We start from the raw sequence: 18,565 nt of genomic DNA, 5'->3' as shown, positions 1-18,565 counted from the left end.
CTAGGAAAGAAAACACGATACCCAAGAGCAGTCATAAACAATGAAAAAGATTTAAGTAAAATAATTTAAAAAAATTACTTATAACCGTTCTTCAGGGATTCCCCAGCATTAGGTGCTGGAAAAATGCTACAACTCTGTACTCTGTTGTACCCCATTAGTCAAAATAGAGTTTATTGCCATATGCACATGTATACACAGGTACAATGTAACTTCTACTTGTTAGCAGCATGACATAAAAACTAAATACTAATTATAAAACAATGTTTTACAAGAAAAAACAAAGAGACAAAACAGTCCGTTTTAGTGCAAACTGATCAAAGTAGTTGTGGTGTTGCTAAGCTGCAGTGATTAGGGTTTTGCTGTTTGGTTCAAGATCTGATGGTTGAAGGGAAGTTGCTTTTCTGGAACCCAGTGGTGTGCAACTTCAGGCTTCTGTACCTCCTGCCCAATGGTAGTTGCAGAAATAAGGCATGGTCCTGATGGTGGGGAACTTTGATGATAGATGTTGCCTTTTTGAGGCAATGCCTTCTGTAGATACTACCAATGGTACTATTCTCTGCAGCTTCTCATGTTCCTGTGCATTCAAATAGGCATACCAGACCATGCTACAACTAGTCAGAATACTTCCAAAAGTGCATCTGTAGAAGTATTTTAGAGTGGTCTATGCCAAACTGAACCTCCTTAGAAAGTAAAAACCCTAGTGCATGTTCCTTATAATTGCTGGGTCCAAGATAGGGCATGCAATATGTCAAAACTAAGGAATCTAACGGTGATAACTCTCTCCTCTGCTGATCTTATGTCTGTGAAACAATCTTAGGTTCTGATGCCTCCTCAGTGGTGGTTGTAGTTGATTCTGGGACTACAAGAAGTTGTTCTAACAGCTGTGAACACCCTTCTGTAACAATTGACTCTTCTCTCCTCAAGTGATCTATGTGTTGTTTCCAGGTGATATCAGGTGCAATCGCTATGTAGGAGAGTGGTCCAGTTCTGTCCTTCATCTTGCCAAGTACTCATTTTTGATCACCTCTGTAATCCCTTGCCAGGACTGCTTGTCCAGGTGTGAAACATCCTTGTTTGAGGAGCCCTCAATTTGTCTCAGCAGGTGTCTTGCATCCTCCTTCTGAGATTGGGTCTGTGGAGATCCAAGCGTGAGCACAAGAGACGATCCAGCATAACTGGTGTGTTGCTGGTTGTGCAGTGTGCTGCACTGCGATACACAAGGAGAAACTGGTTAGCTTCTGATTCAGTGTCAGTGTAGAGTGTTCTGTTGGCGTTGTTCTTTAGACTCTGGATAAACCTTTCTGCCAAGCCATTTGTAGCTGGGTGGTATGGTGCAGATGTCTTATCCATTTATTTTCAGGAATGATTGAAACTGTTTCACAATAAACTATAGTCCATCATCATCGACTAAATGTTCTGGAATGCCAGTCCTTGAAAAGAGACTTCTCAACGCGTCCACAGTGTTCAATAGGCTGCAGTGGAGCCTATTGGAAACACTCCAGACCATTTTGAAGTTACCAAGAAACTTGTGTCCATGAACGGTCCAGCAAAATCCACATGAATCCTCTGCTAGGGCAATGCAGGGCATTCCCAGGGAAGCATCTCCTGGGAACGCTGAACAGTTCATAGCAAGCTACTCAACTTGCTGATCTATTCCAGGCCACCAGACAAAGCTTTGAGCCAACACTTTTATTTTGACTACGCCTATATGACCGACATGTAGCTCCTCCAACACAATAGCTCTCAGCTTTGACGGTTTATCAACTCTCAATCCCCCATAATGCAACCCCCATCAAGGGCATATTCATCCTGGCTCTGATAAAAATGGGGTAATTGGTGTTTCTGCTGCCCATTTTGGGTGGCTATGCACTCTTGAGACAGTGTGGGGTATCTTCTCCTTCCTCTTTAGATCACCTTTGCAGTAATTGGGAGACATCTGATTTGCAATAGGGAGAATACTTCAAGACGAGTACCTTCTTTTGTAAGTTTTTTGAATATTTCCTTTACCAATCCATAGTTAGTTGTCCACTTGAACTTGATCTGGTAAGTGTATTCTCCAAGAGACAGAGCCCATCCCTGCATTCGTGCTGCTGTTGTAAGTGGAACACCCTTCAATGGATTGAAAGTAGACACTGGTGGCTGATGATCAGGTATGAGTGTAAACTGTCTCCCATACAAGTACAGGCTGAAGCATTTCACACCACAAACTAGACTCAAGGCCTTTGTGTCAATCTGTGTGCAATTTTTCTCTGCAGCTGTAAGGGAACGTGATACAAAGGCAAGGTTCATTTCCATCACTCATAACAGGTGACATGACTGCACCTAAACCATAAGGTGAGGCGTCATAGGCAAGCTTCACTGGATGATGTGGATCATAATGTGTGAGTACAGTGTCTAACATCACCATTCCCTTTGCCTTTTGGAAAGCCACCTCACACTGCTTTGTCAATTACCACTTCTTGCCAATCGGTAGTATGAAGTTTGAGGGGTGGAGTACTGTAACTGCGTTTGGCAGAAACTTGTCACAGTGATTGACAAATCCTAAAAAGAACTGCATCTGATGGCCTTAGGACACTCACCACTGCTTGACTTTTCTCTACACCCTTGTGTGTCAATGGTGTGACCTCAGTAAGTGACGCTTGGCTTAAAGAACTCACACTTGCCACATCATGCTCTGAGTACACTCTTGAGATTTTGGAGGTGTTCCTTGCCATTCTCACTGGTATGATGTCATCCAGGTAACACTGAGTGACTGGGCAGTCTTGCAGCACCTGGTCTACAGCTTTCTGCCAGAGTGCAGCAGCAGATACTACTCCAAAAATAAGCTTATTATAGCAATAAAGCCCTTTGAGAGTGTTCATAGTGAGAAACACTTTTGAATTTTCTTCCATCTCTATCTTTAGGTAGGCCACTTTGTCTATCCAAGTACAGCTTACTGAAGTGTTTCTCTCCAGAAAGGTTTACAAAGATACAGTATCCTCAATCCAGGGCAGAGGATATTGATCTACTTTCAGCACTGGGCTGATGACGACCTTAAAATCACCACAGATCCGTCCTTATTGGCTACTGGGACCACTGGTGTTGCCCATGAGCTCCACTCACCTTTAGAAAGAATTCCTTCAGCCTCTATGCAATCTTCTCACTACTACAGATGGTATAAGGAACTAGAAGCGCTTTGCAAAACTTGGGTGTGGCATTGTATTTAACACTATTCTATTCTTGATATGTTTGAGGTTTCCAATGCCATCCTCGAACATTGCTGAGGCATGTAAAAGGTGGATCAGTCTTCACTCGAGTTGTAGTTATCTCAGCCACCCACAGATACACAATGCTGGTCCTCCTGGTTTTTTTTTTACCACATACAAGGCCAATATGGCTTGTGGCTTGCTGTATTTCAGTTATGAATGTCATTCTCACAGAAGTTATCTTTTCTCTAGTATAAGTTCTTAGTTGTAGATGTGCAAACTTCAGTTCAGTACCTTTGAAGTGCTATTCAAACTCAGTTTGTGGAATGACTGAAATAGCTGAGCCAGTGTCCAGTTCCATTTTAATTAATTTCTGGTGTAAGCCATATTGCTTGTCCATTGTCAGCTTTCATATAGTAGATCTCAGAACTACCCAGCCCTCATTATTATCAGACTTTTCATCAACAACATGCAGATTAGTGTTCTCTATAAAACTGCAACTTGACTTTTTTTCTTTTTCTCTTCCCTATGCAGTCCATTTATCTTTGTCTGCCCAATATGCTCTAAGTAGCTGTGTCCTACTTTGTTGCATTTTCTGTAAGTTTCACCTTTGAACCTGCATTGGTCTGGTATATGTGAGACCCTGCCACAGTGGCAACATAATTAGTTTGGCCAGACAGGTTCTTGTTCAGACGTTGAAATTTTGCTCATTCCTGACTGTAACTGAACAGTCCTTGGCTGCTATTTCCACTGACATAGCAATTTCAACTGCTCTTTTAAATGTGAGTTGTGCTTCAAATAGGAGCAATTTTTGAATGCTTACTTGTAAGATTCCACAAATTAAATGAGCTCAGTGCATCATTAAGCCCACCACTGAATTATCAATGCTTAGACAACTTCTTCAATGCAGCCACACACATTGAATGGAATTTCTTTCCTTTTGATTCCCACTTATGAAATCTAAAGTATTCTGTGATCAATAATGGCTTCAGTTCTAAATGTTCCTGCATTACTTTGATATTATCAGTAAAACTCACTTTGGCTGGTTTGGTTGGAGCAGTTAAACCTCTAACCAAACTGTATGTTCTTCCACCTAAAGTACTTAGCAACACTGGCATCCATTTCTTATCAGTTATTCAACTTGCTTTAAAATATTGTTCAATTTGTTCAGTACACATCATCCACTTATCTGTTGCTCATCAAACACATCTATTTCTGATGTAGCCAGTTATTCCTTTTTTTAAACATTTATGATTATTACTCAGTGATCACTGTTTATGAACCCATGAATTTCATCTATCTTCTGCCTTTTTTAAACTCTACTGTCTTCTCCACTTGCAAAGGAAAAAAAGTGCCACTTTAAAAAAAAAACTCAAATGTCTCACTGCGTTTCAACAGGTAGGTAGGTCATTGTCTCGGGTTCGTATTAAAAATACCTCATCGCCACTGTAACCCCAAAACATAAACGAATCGAAAGAAAAACACAGCCGTGGATAACCTGTGTATATTTAGTTTTGTTTTATACTTTTGTGAGGCGTGCACATATGAAGCAGTGATATAATTATGTACGACATTCACGTACTTTTACATATAACCTGTAATGAATTAAATAAAGAAACTTAACTGAAAGTTAAGCTTAACTGAACAATATATTTACAATATTATTCAAATATTACTGAAATGTTAAATACGCAACAGCATCTGCTGTTGAGCTGGTAGGCAAATTGGTGTGGATCCAGGTAATATGAGGCAGGAGTAACCAATTTCTTGAAATGCTTCACTACAGTTGATGTAAGCACTACCAGATGCTAGTTATCGAGGCAGGTCTATATGCTCTTCTTGGGTGCCAGAACATGTGAAGCAGGTGGAACCTCAGACCACAAAAATGAGAGGCTGAATATGTCCATAAATTCTCCAGCTACAGTAATCTTTAGTACTCAGCCAGCTATGCCCTCTGGACAAGACACCTTTCATGGATTCACCCTCTGGGAGGATGCCTGGACATCAGCCTCAGAGACTGAAATTACAGAGTCATCTGGAGATATGGAGGCTTGTGTGGGTGTCTCATAGTTCTCCCGATCAAAAGCAAATATAAAAAGCAATAAGCTTATCCAGGAATGTTGGGTCAGTGCCACTTAAAGACTTTACCATCAGAGAACCAGACAGAAAAACAGGTAGGTAAAGCACAGATGGTAAGTTTGGCTTTTCCATGTTTTCCCCAGGAATCGTAAACTGCATTGCATTTATATAGAGAAAGAGTAGCATTTTTCTTTGCAGCCGCTGTCATTACTCTACAATGCTTTAGCAAATATAAGGTTCAGTTGCTTTCTGCTGATATACACTGCATGTGTCAGTTCAGTTTTGAAAACTGTGTAAGTATTCCATCAATTGAACTGTTTCAAAATTCAAAGTACATTTATTATCAAAGTACGTAAACCACGTTACCATATACTACCTTGAGATTCATTTTCTGGTGGGCACTTACAGGAATATAGAGATACAAAATAATGTATGGAAAATTATACATAAAGACTGACAAAGAACCAATGTGAAAAAGGCAAATTGTGCAAATAATAGTTAAACTGAGAACATGAGTTATGGAGTCATTGAGAGAATCAATTCAGATTTGTGGTGCATGAAGTTATCTACAACTGTTCAGGAGCCCGATGGTTGTAGTTTAATAACTGTAGCTGAACATGGTGGTATGAGACTAAGGCTTCTGTACCTCCTGTCCAATGGTAATAGCAAGAAGAGAGCATGTTGGGGGCTCTCGATGATGGGATGATACTTTTTTGTGGCAGCATTCCATGCAAATGTGCTCAGTGGTGGGGAGGGCTTTGCCTGTGGTGGAATGGGGGTATATCCACCTCTTTCTGTAGTCTCTTCCATTCCTGGAAGGATTTTCACACCAAGCCGTGATGCAACCGGTGAAGATACTCTCCACTGTTGTCAAAGTTTCTCAAAAATCTTAACAACATGCCAAATCTACATATGCAATCTTCTAAGAAAGTAGAGGCCTCCTTTGTGATGGTACTTATATGCTGGTTCAGGGACAGATCCTCTAATATGATTTCACCAAAAAATTTAAGGCTACTGACCCTCTCCCCCTAGATCCCTTGGGCTCATAGACCTTAGGCTTCTTCATCCTGCAGTCAATGATCAGCTCTTCAGTTTTGCTGACATTGAGTAAGAGGTTGTTGTGGCACCATTCAACCGGATTTTCAATCTCCCTTCAATATGCCAATTCGTCACCATCTTTGATTTGGCCAGCAACAGTAGGGTCATCAGCAAACTTATGTATAGCATTGGTGCTAAATTTGCCACACAGTCATAGGTATAAAGTGAGTAAAGCACAGGGCAAAATACACAGCCTTCTGGTGCATCTGTGTTGATGGTGAGCCTGGAGATGTTTTTGTCAATCCAAACTAACTGCCAGTATTAAAATTGAGGATCCAGTTGCATAAAGAGATGTTGAGACCTACTGTAGGTCTTGGAGCTTAGTTATGGGTTTTGAGGGTATGATAGTGTTGAATGTAGAACTGTAGTCAATGAAGTGCACCCTAATGTATGCATCTTCATTACTCAGATGTATCAGATCTAAGTGAGGGGGGCAATGAAATTGCATCTGCTGTAACCTGTTGTGACAAAAGGAAAATTGGAGCAGATCCAACTTACTCCCTTGACAGGAATTGATACACTTCATAAACAACCTCTTGAAGAACTTCTTGACAGCATACATATAATGACTATCATCAGGTATTACGCTCTTCTCGGGCACCAGGATGACTGAAACCTGCTTGAAGTAGGTGGGAACCTCAGACAGCCAAAGCGAGAGGTTGAAGATGTTAAGTACTCCAGCTAATTGATTATCTCAGGTCTTCAGTACTCAGCCAGGTACACCACTGGGCCCGATGCTTTCTGTGGATTCACCTTCCAGAAGGATGCTCTCACGTCGGCCTCAGAGACTGAGATCACAGGTCATCAAGGGCTGTGGGGGTTGGTGTCAGTGCCCCTATGTTCTGCTGATCAAAGTGAACATAGAAGGCATTCTACCTGGGAGTGAAACTTTGTTGTCTTAGAAGTTGCTTTAGTTAGTTTTGCTTTGTAGGAGGTGATAGCATTCAAGCCCTGTCACAGTTGTTCAACATCCCCCTGAGATTCAAATTTAATTCAGAATTGCCATATTATCTTACAGAATTTTTCCAGGACTGCCCCGATCTTCAACCATTATATCAGAAGGACCATTAAAGAAACTACTACTTTTAGTACTGTTGTGAGCAAATGCCAAAATTTATCACCTTTTCTCCATTGACACAACTATGCATACATTTAGTGTACCCAGCAAAAAAAATGCATATTAATGTTCTTACCAAACTGACTTGCATTTTTATATTTGGTTTCATTCTTCAGTGCATGATTCTTGATATAAATCACTGGTACAAAGCTAGAACCGTACAGTAATCCGGCAATGACTGCAAGGCATGAACCCCTGGAGAATTGAGCAGACAAAACAAAGAGTTACAAATTACAGTATATTTCACATTACAAGGTACACATCTTTACATTTTGGGTAAAGTTTCTTTAATAGAACTAAATTTTGATGAAAAGAATTTTGAATAGGAATGTCATCCACTGGAATACTGGAAGTCACTGTTGAAAACAGGAAGTATACCATAGGCTAAAGATCTTTCAGAAAATAATAGGGTAAGAAAGTTACTGCAATACTACATTCAATTTCCAGAAACAGTTGCATCAATCAAATCGGCAAAGATGGCCTTGAGGAAAAGTTAACAGAATGTGATAGTTTATTTGAATGTGTTCTGGAACCAACAGGGGAATAGCCTATTGTATATAATTCCTTCCCCCCCACCCCCCCAGTTAAGAATACCTGACTCATGTACAGCCCATATATGAATACACTCTCACTGTCTCCACTGTGTATCCTGCCTGTGGGACTGGCAGGACTAATCTTCTGCCTTGTGGGAACTTGATTCACAGCAATATCTGAATGGTTGAGTTAAACTTTAATTACACATTGTTCATGGTTGCCTGTGCTTTAATTTAAATACAGTGCCAGCTGGCCCATTTCAAACTTGTGATCTAGACAGGTTAACAACAGTCCTCAGGAATAGAACACTATTATAACCTGGGGAACTTGTGGCGGCTCCTGTGTAATGAGAGAGAATTAAATTCAGTTTTCACTGTAAATTATCCAGTGGGGGAAAATGGATTATAATAAGATATTTAGTCTAAGAGTGCAAAACTGAGGCCACAAACACGTCTTCAACTTGTAAAGTCAACTAGATAGGTATAAGTGACTCAGAATCAGGTTTAATGTGGTAAAGCGTGTTGTTTTGCAGCAGCAATACAGTGGAATACATACAAAACACTCAAAATCCTGATGAGGAAGTCATTTGCAGAGGGAGGTACAGGGGTCCAGATTTAAAAAAAAATTTGTTGATTAGTACTGAGGCTATGATGGTGTTGAACGTTGAGGTGTAAGCAATAAACAGCAGCCTGATGAAGAAATTGCTGTTGCCCAGGTGGTCCAAAGCTGGGTGGAGACAGTGAGAGTGTAGACCTATTTTAATGATAGGAAAATTGCAGTGGGTCCAGTGCTTAGGCGGGAGTTAATTCTAGCCATGACCAACCTCTCAAAGCACTTCACTACAGCAGATGCGAGTACAACTGGGTGATAGTCATTGAGGCAGCTCACCCTGCTCTTCTTGGACACTGGTGTGATTGACTGCTGGGGAGGGACTCTTGACTGCAACAGTGAGAGATTGAAGATGTCTCCGAACAGTCCCGCCAGTTGGTTGGCACAGGTTTTCAGTTGCCTACCAGATATGCCATCAGAGCATATCAGAGGTTCACCCTCTTGAAAGGTGTTCTGACATCGACCTCCAAGAATGAGATCACAGGTCGCCAGATGCTTCAGGGACTTGCACAGAGTAGTTTCACTCTCCCTTTGAAAGTGTGCATAAAAGGCATTGAGCTCAGCTGGAAGTGAAGCAACACAGCCATTTATGATCATGAGAAATTCTGCAGATGCTGGAAATCCAAAGCAACACACAATGCTGGAGGAACTCAACTAATCAGGGAGCATCTATGGAAGTGAATAACCAGCTGACATCTTTGGGCCGAGACTGATCTTCAGAACTGGAAACGAAGTGAGAAGACGCCAGAATAAAAAGGTGGGGAGGGGGGGAAGGAGGATAGTTAGAAGGTAATAGGTGAAGCCAAGTGGGTGGGAAAGGTAAAGGGCTGGAGAAGAAGGAATCTGATAGGGGATGAGAGTGAACCATGGGACAAAGGGATGGAGGAGGGAACCCAAGGGGATGAGATAGGCAGCTGAGAAGAAGTAAAAGGCTAGAGTGGGGAATAGAAGAGGGGAAAAGGAGGAAATCATTTTTTCTTACTGGAAGGTGAAATCGATATTCATGCCGTCAGGCTGGAGGCTATTCAGATGGAATATAAGGTGTTACTCCTTCACCCCGAGGGCGGCCTCATCATTGCACAAGAGGAGGCCATGGACCAACATGTCAGAATGAGAATGGGAATCAGAATTAAAATATTTGGCCTCCGGGAAGTTCCACTTTTGGTGGATGGAGTAAAGGTGCTCTACGAACTGGTCCCCCAATTTATGACGGGTCCCACCAACGTGGATGAGACTAGATTGGGAGCACCAGATACAATAGATTTGTAGGTGAAGTTTTGCCTCACCTGGAATGACTGTTTGGGGCCCTGAATGGAAGTGAGACAGGAGGTGAACAGGCAGATGCAGTATTTGGGCAGCTTGCAGGGATACATGCCAGGAGGGAGATTAGTGGGAGGGATGAATAGATAAAGGAATTACAGAGGGAGAGATCCCTATGGAAAGCCAGAGGGTGGGGGGGGGGGGGAGAGAGATAAAGATATGCTTGGTAGTAGAAACCCTTTGGTGATGGCGAAAGTTGGTGAGAATGATGTGTTAGATGTGGAGCTTGATGGGGTGGTAGATAAGACAAGACAAACTCTATCACTGTTCAGGTGGCAGGAAGATGGGGTGAGTGTGAACATTTGGAGAATGGAGGAGGTGCGGGAGAGAGTAGCATCAATAGTGGTGGAAGGGAAACCCTGTACTTTGAAGGAGGTCATCTCTGATCTTCTGGGAACAAATGCAGCTGAGATGAAGGAACTGAGACCAGGGAATAGCATTTTGACAGGAGACGGTAGCAGAGGTATAGTCAGGACAGCCATGGGAATCGCTAGGTTTTTAGAAAGATGTTGGTTGACAATGTGACTCCAGAGATGGAGACAGAGAGCTCAAGAAAGGGGAGAGGTGTCAGAAATGGACCAAGTGAATTTAAAGGCAGGGTTGAGGTTGAACTATGAGTATGAACTATGGAAGTCTATTTTAAGAGCAAGAAAACAATTACATTTGAAGTTAGAGACGGAATCGGATTCAATACAGCTTTGGCAGGGTTTGCAGACCATTCTTCCTGCAGGGCAAAACCTAATATCATAAATGGCTCCACTTCTTTCTCAATAAAAGAACAAACCTGTTCACAGCCACCACCACCACCACTTTCCTTCATCTGTTTTTTTTTTCCTTCATAGTTCATAGACTTCCTGTTCACCTCCTGTCTCAATTCCATTCAGGGCCCCAAACAGTCATTCCAGGTGAGGCAAAACTTCACCTACAAATCTATTGTGTCTGGTGCTCCCAATCTGGTCTCATCCACGTTGGTGGGACCCATCATAAATTGAGGGACCAGTTCGTAGAGCACCTTTGATGAAATTGCTGAGCATGAAGCAGCACCAATACAGCCATCAATGTAGTGGAGGAAGAGTTGGGGAACTTTACTGGGGAATGAACTGTTCTGTGTAGCCAACAAAAAGGCAGGCATGCAGATGTCCATGGCTACCCCTTGAGACTGGAGAAAGTGGGAGGAGCTGAAGGAAAAATTGTTGAGTGTGAGGACCAGTTCTGCCAGATGAAGGAAAGTGGTGGTGGTGGTGGCTGTGAACAGGTTTGTTCTTTTATTGAGAAAGAAGTGGAGCCATTTATGATATTAGGTTTTGCCCTGCAGGAAGAATGGTCTGCAAACCCTGCCAAAGCTGTATTGAATCCGATTCCGTCTCTAACTTCAATTGTAATTGTTTTCTTGCTCTTAAAATAGACTTCCATAGTTCATAGCTGGACTTCTTGTAGAGTTCTGGATCACTGGTATTGAATGTCACAGATCTAGCTCTCAGCAGATGGCAAGTCTCCTGGTTTATCCATGGCTAAGAAAAAATCTGCAGATTCTGGAAATCCAAGCAGCACACACAAAATGTTGGAGGAACTCAGCAAGCCAGGCAGCACCTATGGAAAAAAGTATAGTTGACGTTTTGGGCTGAGACCCTTCAGCAGGACTGGCAATTAAAAAAAAAGGAGTTATGGTTTGTGTTTATGTTTTATGGTTTGTGTATATCTGGTATGTTCTCGAAGGGATACACTTATCCACACACATCTTTATGAAGCTGATGATAACTGTGGCATATTTAGTCAGATTCAAAGATGAATCCCTGAATATGGTCCAGTCCACTAATTCAAAGGAGCTCTTTATGCACTCCTCCGTCTCCCTTGAACACACCTTTGTGGTCCTCAGTCTCTGCCTGTACACTGGATGTAGAAGTACAGCCAGGTGATCGGACTTTCCGAAGCACGGGCGTAGGATGGCATGGTAAGCATTCTTAATGGCGGTATAACAGTGGTCAAGTGTGTTGTCTCCTATGGTTCCACAGTGATATGGTGGTGGTAGTTGATCAGAGACTTCTTCAAGGTGACCTGGTTGAAATCTGCCACATGATTGAGAAGGCATCAGGCTACACAGTTCCATGACCATGGTGCTCAGTTCCTCCAGTGCCTGCCTGATGTTGGCCAGGGGTGGACTGCACACCGCCATCAGAATGACAGCGGAAAGCTCCCTTGGCAGATAAAACAGACACTTGACTGCTAGATGCTCCAGGTTGGGGAGCAAGACTGAGACAAAAATTGCCAAATCTGTGCACCACTATGAGTTAATCTTCATGCAAACTCTGCTCCAACAGGCCACCTTTACATGACCCTGCTCTTTGATCCATGTAGTGGATGGTAAAACCCTTGGAATGCAGCACTGTGTCCGGAATGCTGAGGTCAGCCATGTGTCTGTGAAGCCAAGTACACAGCATTCTCTGATGTTCCTCTGGTATTGCAATATTGCTCTGAGGTCTTTAATTTTATTTTCCACAGACTGTACATTAGCCAGCAGGATGGTAGGGAGTGGGGACCCTCAGGTCCTGTGTTTTGACCTTACTTGTAGCTCAGAAATTGGTTGACTCTGGATTGCAGACTTTGGATTGTTCCCTTTGGAAACAACACCCGCATCCTGAGTCTGCAACTCAGAGTCCGCCAATTTTGAGATTCAATAGATTTTTAAAATGTCTTCAACAACATTGCTGACTGAAGTTCCCATAGCAGTGACTGTGGACATCCACTGTAGTAGTCCGAAACAAGAATATTTGATGATTCCTTTTGGAGATGCACGGAAAGAGGCTCCAATTTCTGGCACCATTTTATTTTTCCTTCTAATAGTTAACTGGAGTTATTGGGATGCTTCACAGATCGACTTGGACCTCAGCTTTTTACAATCTATGTTGACGACATAGTTGAAAGGACCAAAAGAAATTCAAAAAAATGCTGATGATACAAACATAGACAGGAAAGGAAGTTGTGAAGAATACACAGTCTGATATTAGGATATCATTAGATTAAGTGGAACAAAATATGGGGAATATGAAGTTATTTATCTTGATAGGACAAATAGAAAAGAAGACGAAAGTGTAAATAGAGAGAGCTTATAGGATACCGTGGTACAGAGAAATCTATGCAAATTCATAAATGAAAGCAGGTACAGCACAGTAATCAGAGAGAAAATTAATCTTTGCATCTACAACAAGGGGAACGAATTCTGAGAATGGAAAATATTGCTACAACTGTATCTAGCATTGGCATAATCACACACAAAACAGAATTATTGTTTTGGTCTCCTTACCTTGGTGGCAATATACTTATTTCAGAGGCAGTTTAGAAAAAATTCACAAGTTGACTTCTGGGCTGAACAGGTTGCATATGAGGAAAGCCTGGGCACATTGGACCTACTTTCTTGGGAGTTCAGAAGGGTCTCGAGCAACCATTATTAAAACATAAGCTTCTAAGAGGATTTGGCAGGGTAGCTGCTGATAGGATCTTTCACTTCAAGGGGAAAGCTTAAACAGTTAATCATTCTGAATCTATGGTCCTTTGTTTAAGTTGGGGTAAAGGAGGAATTTCATATTGCTATTTTAAGAGAATTCTGGGAAGCTGAGTCACTGAATTTATTCCAGCTTAAATTTTTGGAATAAAGGGCAGTCAAGGGATTACACAAAAGACGAATTATGACTAAGATCAGATTCTATATTGAATGGTGTAGTAGTTTAGAGGAAAGATATGGCCTTCTACCTTTGTGTCCTATGACTTTCTATCCAAAATTTGGACATGTCTTTTTAGTACAAACTAAATGCACTGTGCATTCACATCTCTGCAAGGAAAAACATTTCTGATGTCTGCAAATCTCTGTTGGGAGCATAGATAAGTTATAATGCAAGGCACAATTATCTGCTTAATAAATGTAAAACACGCTTTAAAAGAAAATAACCCAGAGTTCTGACATACAGTTAATTCCATTTTCTGTGCAGTGTACCTCCATGCATCAAAATTTTGAAGAATAATTTTAGATTATTATCTGAAAGCTGGATTTGTCCAAAGGACTTGAAGTAGTAAATGTTGAAACATGACAGCTGAGATTATTTGGCAACGTATGTCAACAATACTTACACAAGCCTTTTCTTCAGTGGGCTTAGTTTGTCTACCCAGGATGCATCTGTCGACATGCTTTCTTCATCTGCGTTTATATTCTACATTTAGTAAAAAAAATTGTTAGACTCGCCAAAATTAACATAAAAACCTCAACCAACAGTTTAACTCATTAAAAACGGATAAATAGAAATCGAGCTTTCAAAAATTCCAAATCCAAAAGTCAAATTATAAAACTTTTTATGCATATATCCATAAAAATGTTTCTATGTACTCAAGCTGGTGGTGGACAAAGTGAGGCAGGCATGTGTGGAAAATCATGGGACATTTGAATTGATATGGAGGCAAGTCAGTCATACAACATTCACATAACTTTAAATTATTAATAGCTATGCATTTAAGCAACAGTGCAAAATTAGAGAAGTTATATGATTTTATAACAGAAGAAAGTAAGGACACAATTAAATGCAGAGCAAGAAAACAATATTTGCCATAACAACTTTGCTACACACAATGGATCTGTCTTACTCAACTTTTTGCTGTGTATTTAAATACTTAACAACAATCTACGTGCCTGTTATAAACACCGCATACCTCAGAGGTAAATGAATCTTGTAAATTAAAAAAAATATATATTTGAAACTGAAATTTCAAAACGCAGCTGATGAGCTGGAAACTACTGAAAGAACTCAATGGGCCAAGCAGCGTCTGTGGAAACAAAGGGACATCTTTGACTGAGAATGTGTATGAGTCCTTACATTCACTAGTAATCTAGAACTAATAATGGTACAATCTTGAAACAACTCTGTCAAACGAGATAGAGTTTGAAGCATCCTTCTCAAATTTGTTTGCCCACTGAAATCCACTTCCAACTTCAGTAATCGATGCCTAGCAGACAGATGACACTTGTATCAACATGCAGAAACTGAGCTCAAACAAATGTCAACTTGCTCACTGAAGCATATTAGAAAACTGGTCTTCCATTTACAGATCAGAAGTTCCTGACCAACCTACCGTCACAGTCCGATGGTAAAGGTCCACAGTAAGATCACAGCAAAGGTGGACACTTCCCAGTGCCCGGGACTGACCACTCAATGAAGGTAAATGCTAATGATGAAATTCTCAATAACTTTCAGTATGTTGGCACAGAGTTTGATTGTCTGAGGAAAAGGGTGCTTAAAGATCAAGACAAATTCAGCCCGTAACTCTTGGACAATTAGACAGCAGTGACCCTTGCCCTTGTATACACTTCTGAGACATGGACTGCATGCAGCTGGAACCTCAAAATACTCAAGAGATGCCATCAGTGCAATCTCTGGAAAGGCCTCCAAATTGACTGGCAGTATCAGTGAATGAATGCTAGTGTTTTCTTCCATGCCGAGATTCTCAGTATTGAGGTCCTAGGCACACCAAGTTTGCTCTTTTGGCAGGCAACTTCAATAGCCCGCTCATATCAGCATCCTATAACAGACACAGCCTTCAAAGCTCTGTCATGGAAAAGATTACCAGGTTGAGAAAGGGGGGAGGAAAACCCTTTACAAAGTGTAACATTGACGCACAGGAATCCCTGGCCCACGACTGTTCCAAATGCAAAGCACCGTTCAGGTTGGCTTTGGGATCGGGATTCATTCATCAGGTGTACAAGGAAGCCTGGTGTAACTAGCAGAAGGAACACGTTGGATCTTACCACCCTCCCCTTCAAACTCCTCTTGCCCCACCTGTGGTGTGGTTTTCTAACCCATCATCTATCCTTGCCCCCTACACACACAGATCTTCATGACACCCCGCTTATCTCATCCTGCTAACGACTCTGTCCTTATTCTTCGACTCCTGCTGCTCAGCCGATTTCAAGTTCTCCTCCTTCATAGGCGCAGCAGCAGAGTGCTTAGCGTGATGCCATCCTAGCTGGGGGAATTCCAGAGTTCAGAGCCCAGTTCCAGCACTAGTCTGTAAGGAGTCCTCCCCATAGAGTGTGGGGGTTTCTCCTGGGGGTGCTCCGGCTTCCTCCCACAGTACAAAGATGCACCAGGTAGCTTAACTGGTCATTGTAAACTGCCTCGTGATTAGGTTAGGGCAGGAGTTCCCAACCCTTCTTTATGCCATGGATTCCTACCATTAACCGAGGAGTCTGTGGACCCCAGGTTGGGAACCACTGGGTTTGGGTTAATTAGGATTGTGGGGTGGCTGGGGCAGGGTGGCTCATCACTACTCCTCACTGTATCACTAAAATAGATAAATGCTAGTCGTCTGACAACACTACACTTAATAAAGTGCATTCTTATTTACAGAAACTGCCCAGGTAAATGAATTACAGTCTCAGATTATTTTCATCTTCTCAGAGCACATCGTAGAAAACTACATCTAATCATATTTTTCTAACTGTAATATAAAATAAAACGAATAAAATTTGAAGGAAAATGAACCAGCGATGAATACTGAATCACAGCAATATATCTGATTCATTCAGAATCATAGTATCACAAAATGGCAAGCAGATCTGAAGAGCATTCAGAGTAATCGCCTTTCCTCATCCACCCGTAATCGTTTTACTTTCAACCATTCATGCAATTCACTTTTGAAGGTGCTATGTTTCGTACCCCCCCGAAATGAATCAAAAGTAAAACACGGGAGCCGGGGATGGGTGTGTCCTCTTGGCTTTATTATAGTGAGGCGCTCACATATGACATGGGGGCATAATGATGTATGACCTTCACAAACTTCTAACATACAACATAATGAATTATGTAAACAAACAATATATTCTCAAATTACTCAAATATTAATACACGACACTCCTCCCTGCTTAGCTATAAACTCCAACTCAATACAGAGTGCATCTCAACTCATATTGCTCTCTCATACATACACAGTATACTATCCAGACATCCACAGCATCATAACTTTTAAATTGTCCCATTCAGGCCTCAAGATTTAGTTGTGTGGAGGATTTCTTACTCTTGTCGGATAATGTCTTTCCTGATGGGTGGTGGAGATCCACTCTGCTTGGTGGATGAGACTGTGGCTGTGAAACAGTCTCAGGTTCCAGCATTCACCGTGGTGGTTGTAGGAGTTGACTCTGGGACTACAGGCAGCAGTTCTGACAGCTCTGGCCACCTTCCTTCTCTAACAATTGACTTTGCTCTCCTCAACCGATCGATGTGTCGCCTCCAGATGACATCAGATGCAATCTCCGTTGTGTAGGAGAGAAGTCCAGTTCTTCTTCTAGCAACTACTGATGTTCCAGGACATGTTTTAAGAGTCTATGGGGGGACGTCACGTGATGACGTAGGATCGAGACGCTGGAACCCAGCTCTCCCGTAAAAAATCAGTAAATTAATGTTTAAGTGAAGAAAAGTTAGTCAATACTTTCTAAAGGTTACTTATAAACTACTCCGGATTGTTTCAAATTATGCCTCACAAACAGAAGGTGAAGAAAACTACTACCGTGAAGACAACGCAAGTTGGAACAGAATCAAGGCCACTTCTGCCAAAGAACCGCGGGCTCAGGTACATTTTACCACCGGTGATACAGAACAGGAAACTGCGGCAACATCGAACATTTCTAAAGAAATAGACCAACGAGAACTGTGCAAACGTGAAGGAAGGAGCATGCGCAAACAAGAGCAACCAGAACTACAAATCCCAGTTACGATTGAAACCGAAAGTGAAAGTGAATCTGAGGTAGATTCAGATTCTCTGGAAAAATCAGATGAAGATGGAGGTAAAAGTTTTTCTGGAAATATAGAAAAGACTTTGATGCAAATAATGCGTAAATTAGAAAAATTAAACGCATTAAAAGTAATCAAAAAAAGATAAATATGGAGATTATGTTTGAGAAAATGACAAAAAGACAGGAAAAAATGGAAAAGAGAATTATGGATTTGGAAACTACAATGGAAGACATGGTTGAAAGAATGAATAAAATGGAAGATGATATTACTGCCTGGACATCAGAAAGAAAACAAATGTTGGAAAAAATTGATAAGCTTGAAAATTTTAGTAGACTAAACAATATTAAAATTGTTGGACTTAAAGAAGATATAGAAGGAGAAGATCCAATAAATTTTTTTCAAAAATGGATTCCCGAAAAATTTATCTGATCAGTGTTTCCGATGTAACCAAGAAATTGGTACTTTTTTACATTCTACTTGGTCTTGTCTAAAATTCAACCTTTTTGGACAAATTTAAGAGTTTTATTGTAACAAATTATTGGAACACAACTTCCACATAATCCAATATTATTTTTATTAGGCGATACTGAAGGGATAAAATCGAAACCCAAATTGAATAAATATCAGAAAGAATTCATAAAAATTGCACAGGCAGTAGCCAAAAAGGCTATTGCAGTTACTTGGAAATTGGATGCATATTTAAGTATAGATCGTTGGAAGAATGAAATTTCCAGCTGTATTCCACTTGAAAAAATTACTTATAATTTAAGAGATAAATATGAAACGTTTTTGAAAATTTGGCGCCCTTATTTACAAAAGACAGGATTAAATATATAGGTACTCTGAAGATG

General features: G+C 41.1%; 1 protein-coding gene across 4 annotated transcripts in view; it reads right to left on the bottom strand.

Moving 5' to 3' along the window:
- The window catches only part of tmem144b (transmembrane protein 144b), a 62,301-nt gene that overhangs the window by 9,994 nt on the left and 33,742 nt on the right, over positions 1–18,565 (bottom strand). For all 4 annotated transcript variants that reach the window (XM_059964933.1, XM_059964937.1, XM_059964935.1 and 1 more), the window contains exons 9-10: positions 14,065–14,144; positions 7,556–7,674 (exon numbers count right to left, since the gene is read on the bottom strand). In XM_059964933.1, the coding sequence (XP_059820916.1) occupies positions 7,556–7,674; positions 14,065–14,144 (199 nt within the window). The remainder of the gene's footprint in view (positions 1–7,555; positions 7,675–14,064; positions 14,145–18,565) is intronic.

Source organism: Hypanus sabinus, chromosome 3 (genome assembly GCF_030144855.1).
Source record: "Hypanus sabinus isolate sHypSab1 chromosome 3, sHypSab1.hap1, whole genome shotgun sequence".
In the NCBI taxonomy this organism is placed as follows: domain Eukaryota; kingdom Metazoa; phylum Chordata; class Chondrichthyes; order Myliobatiformes; family Dasyatidae; genus Hypanus; species Hypanus sabinus.
The sequence above is the reverse complement of the archived record's forward strand: the minus strand, read 5'-3'. Positions and strand labels throughout refer to the sequence as shown.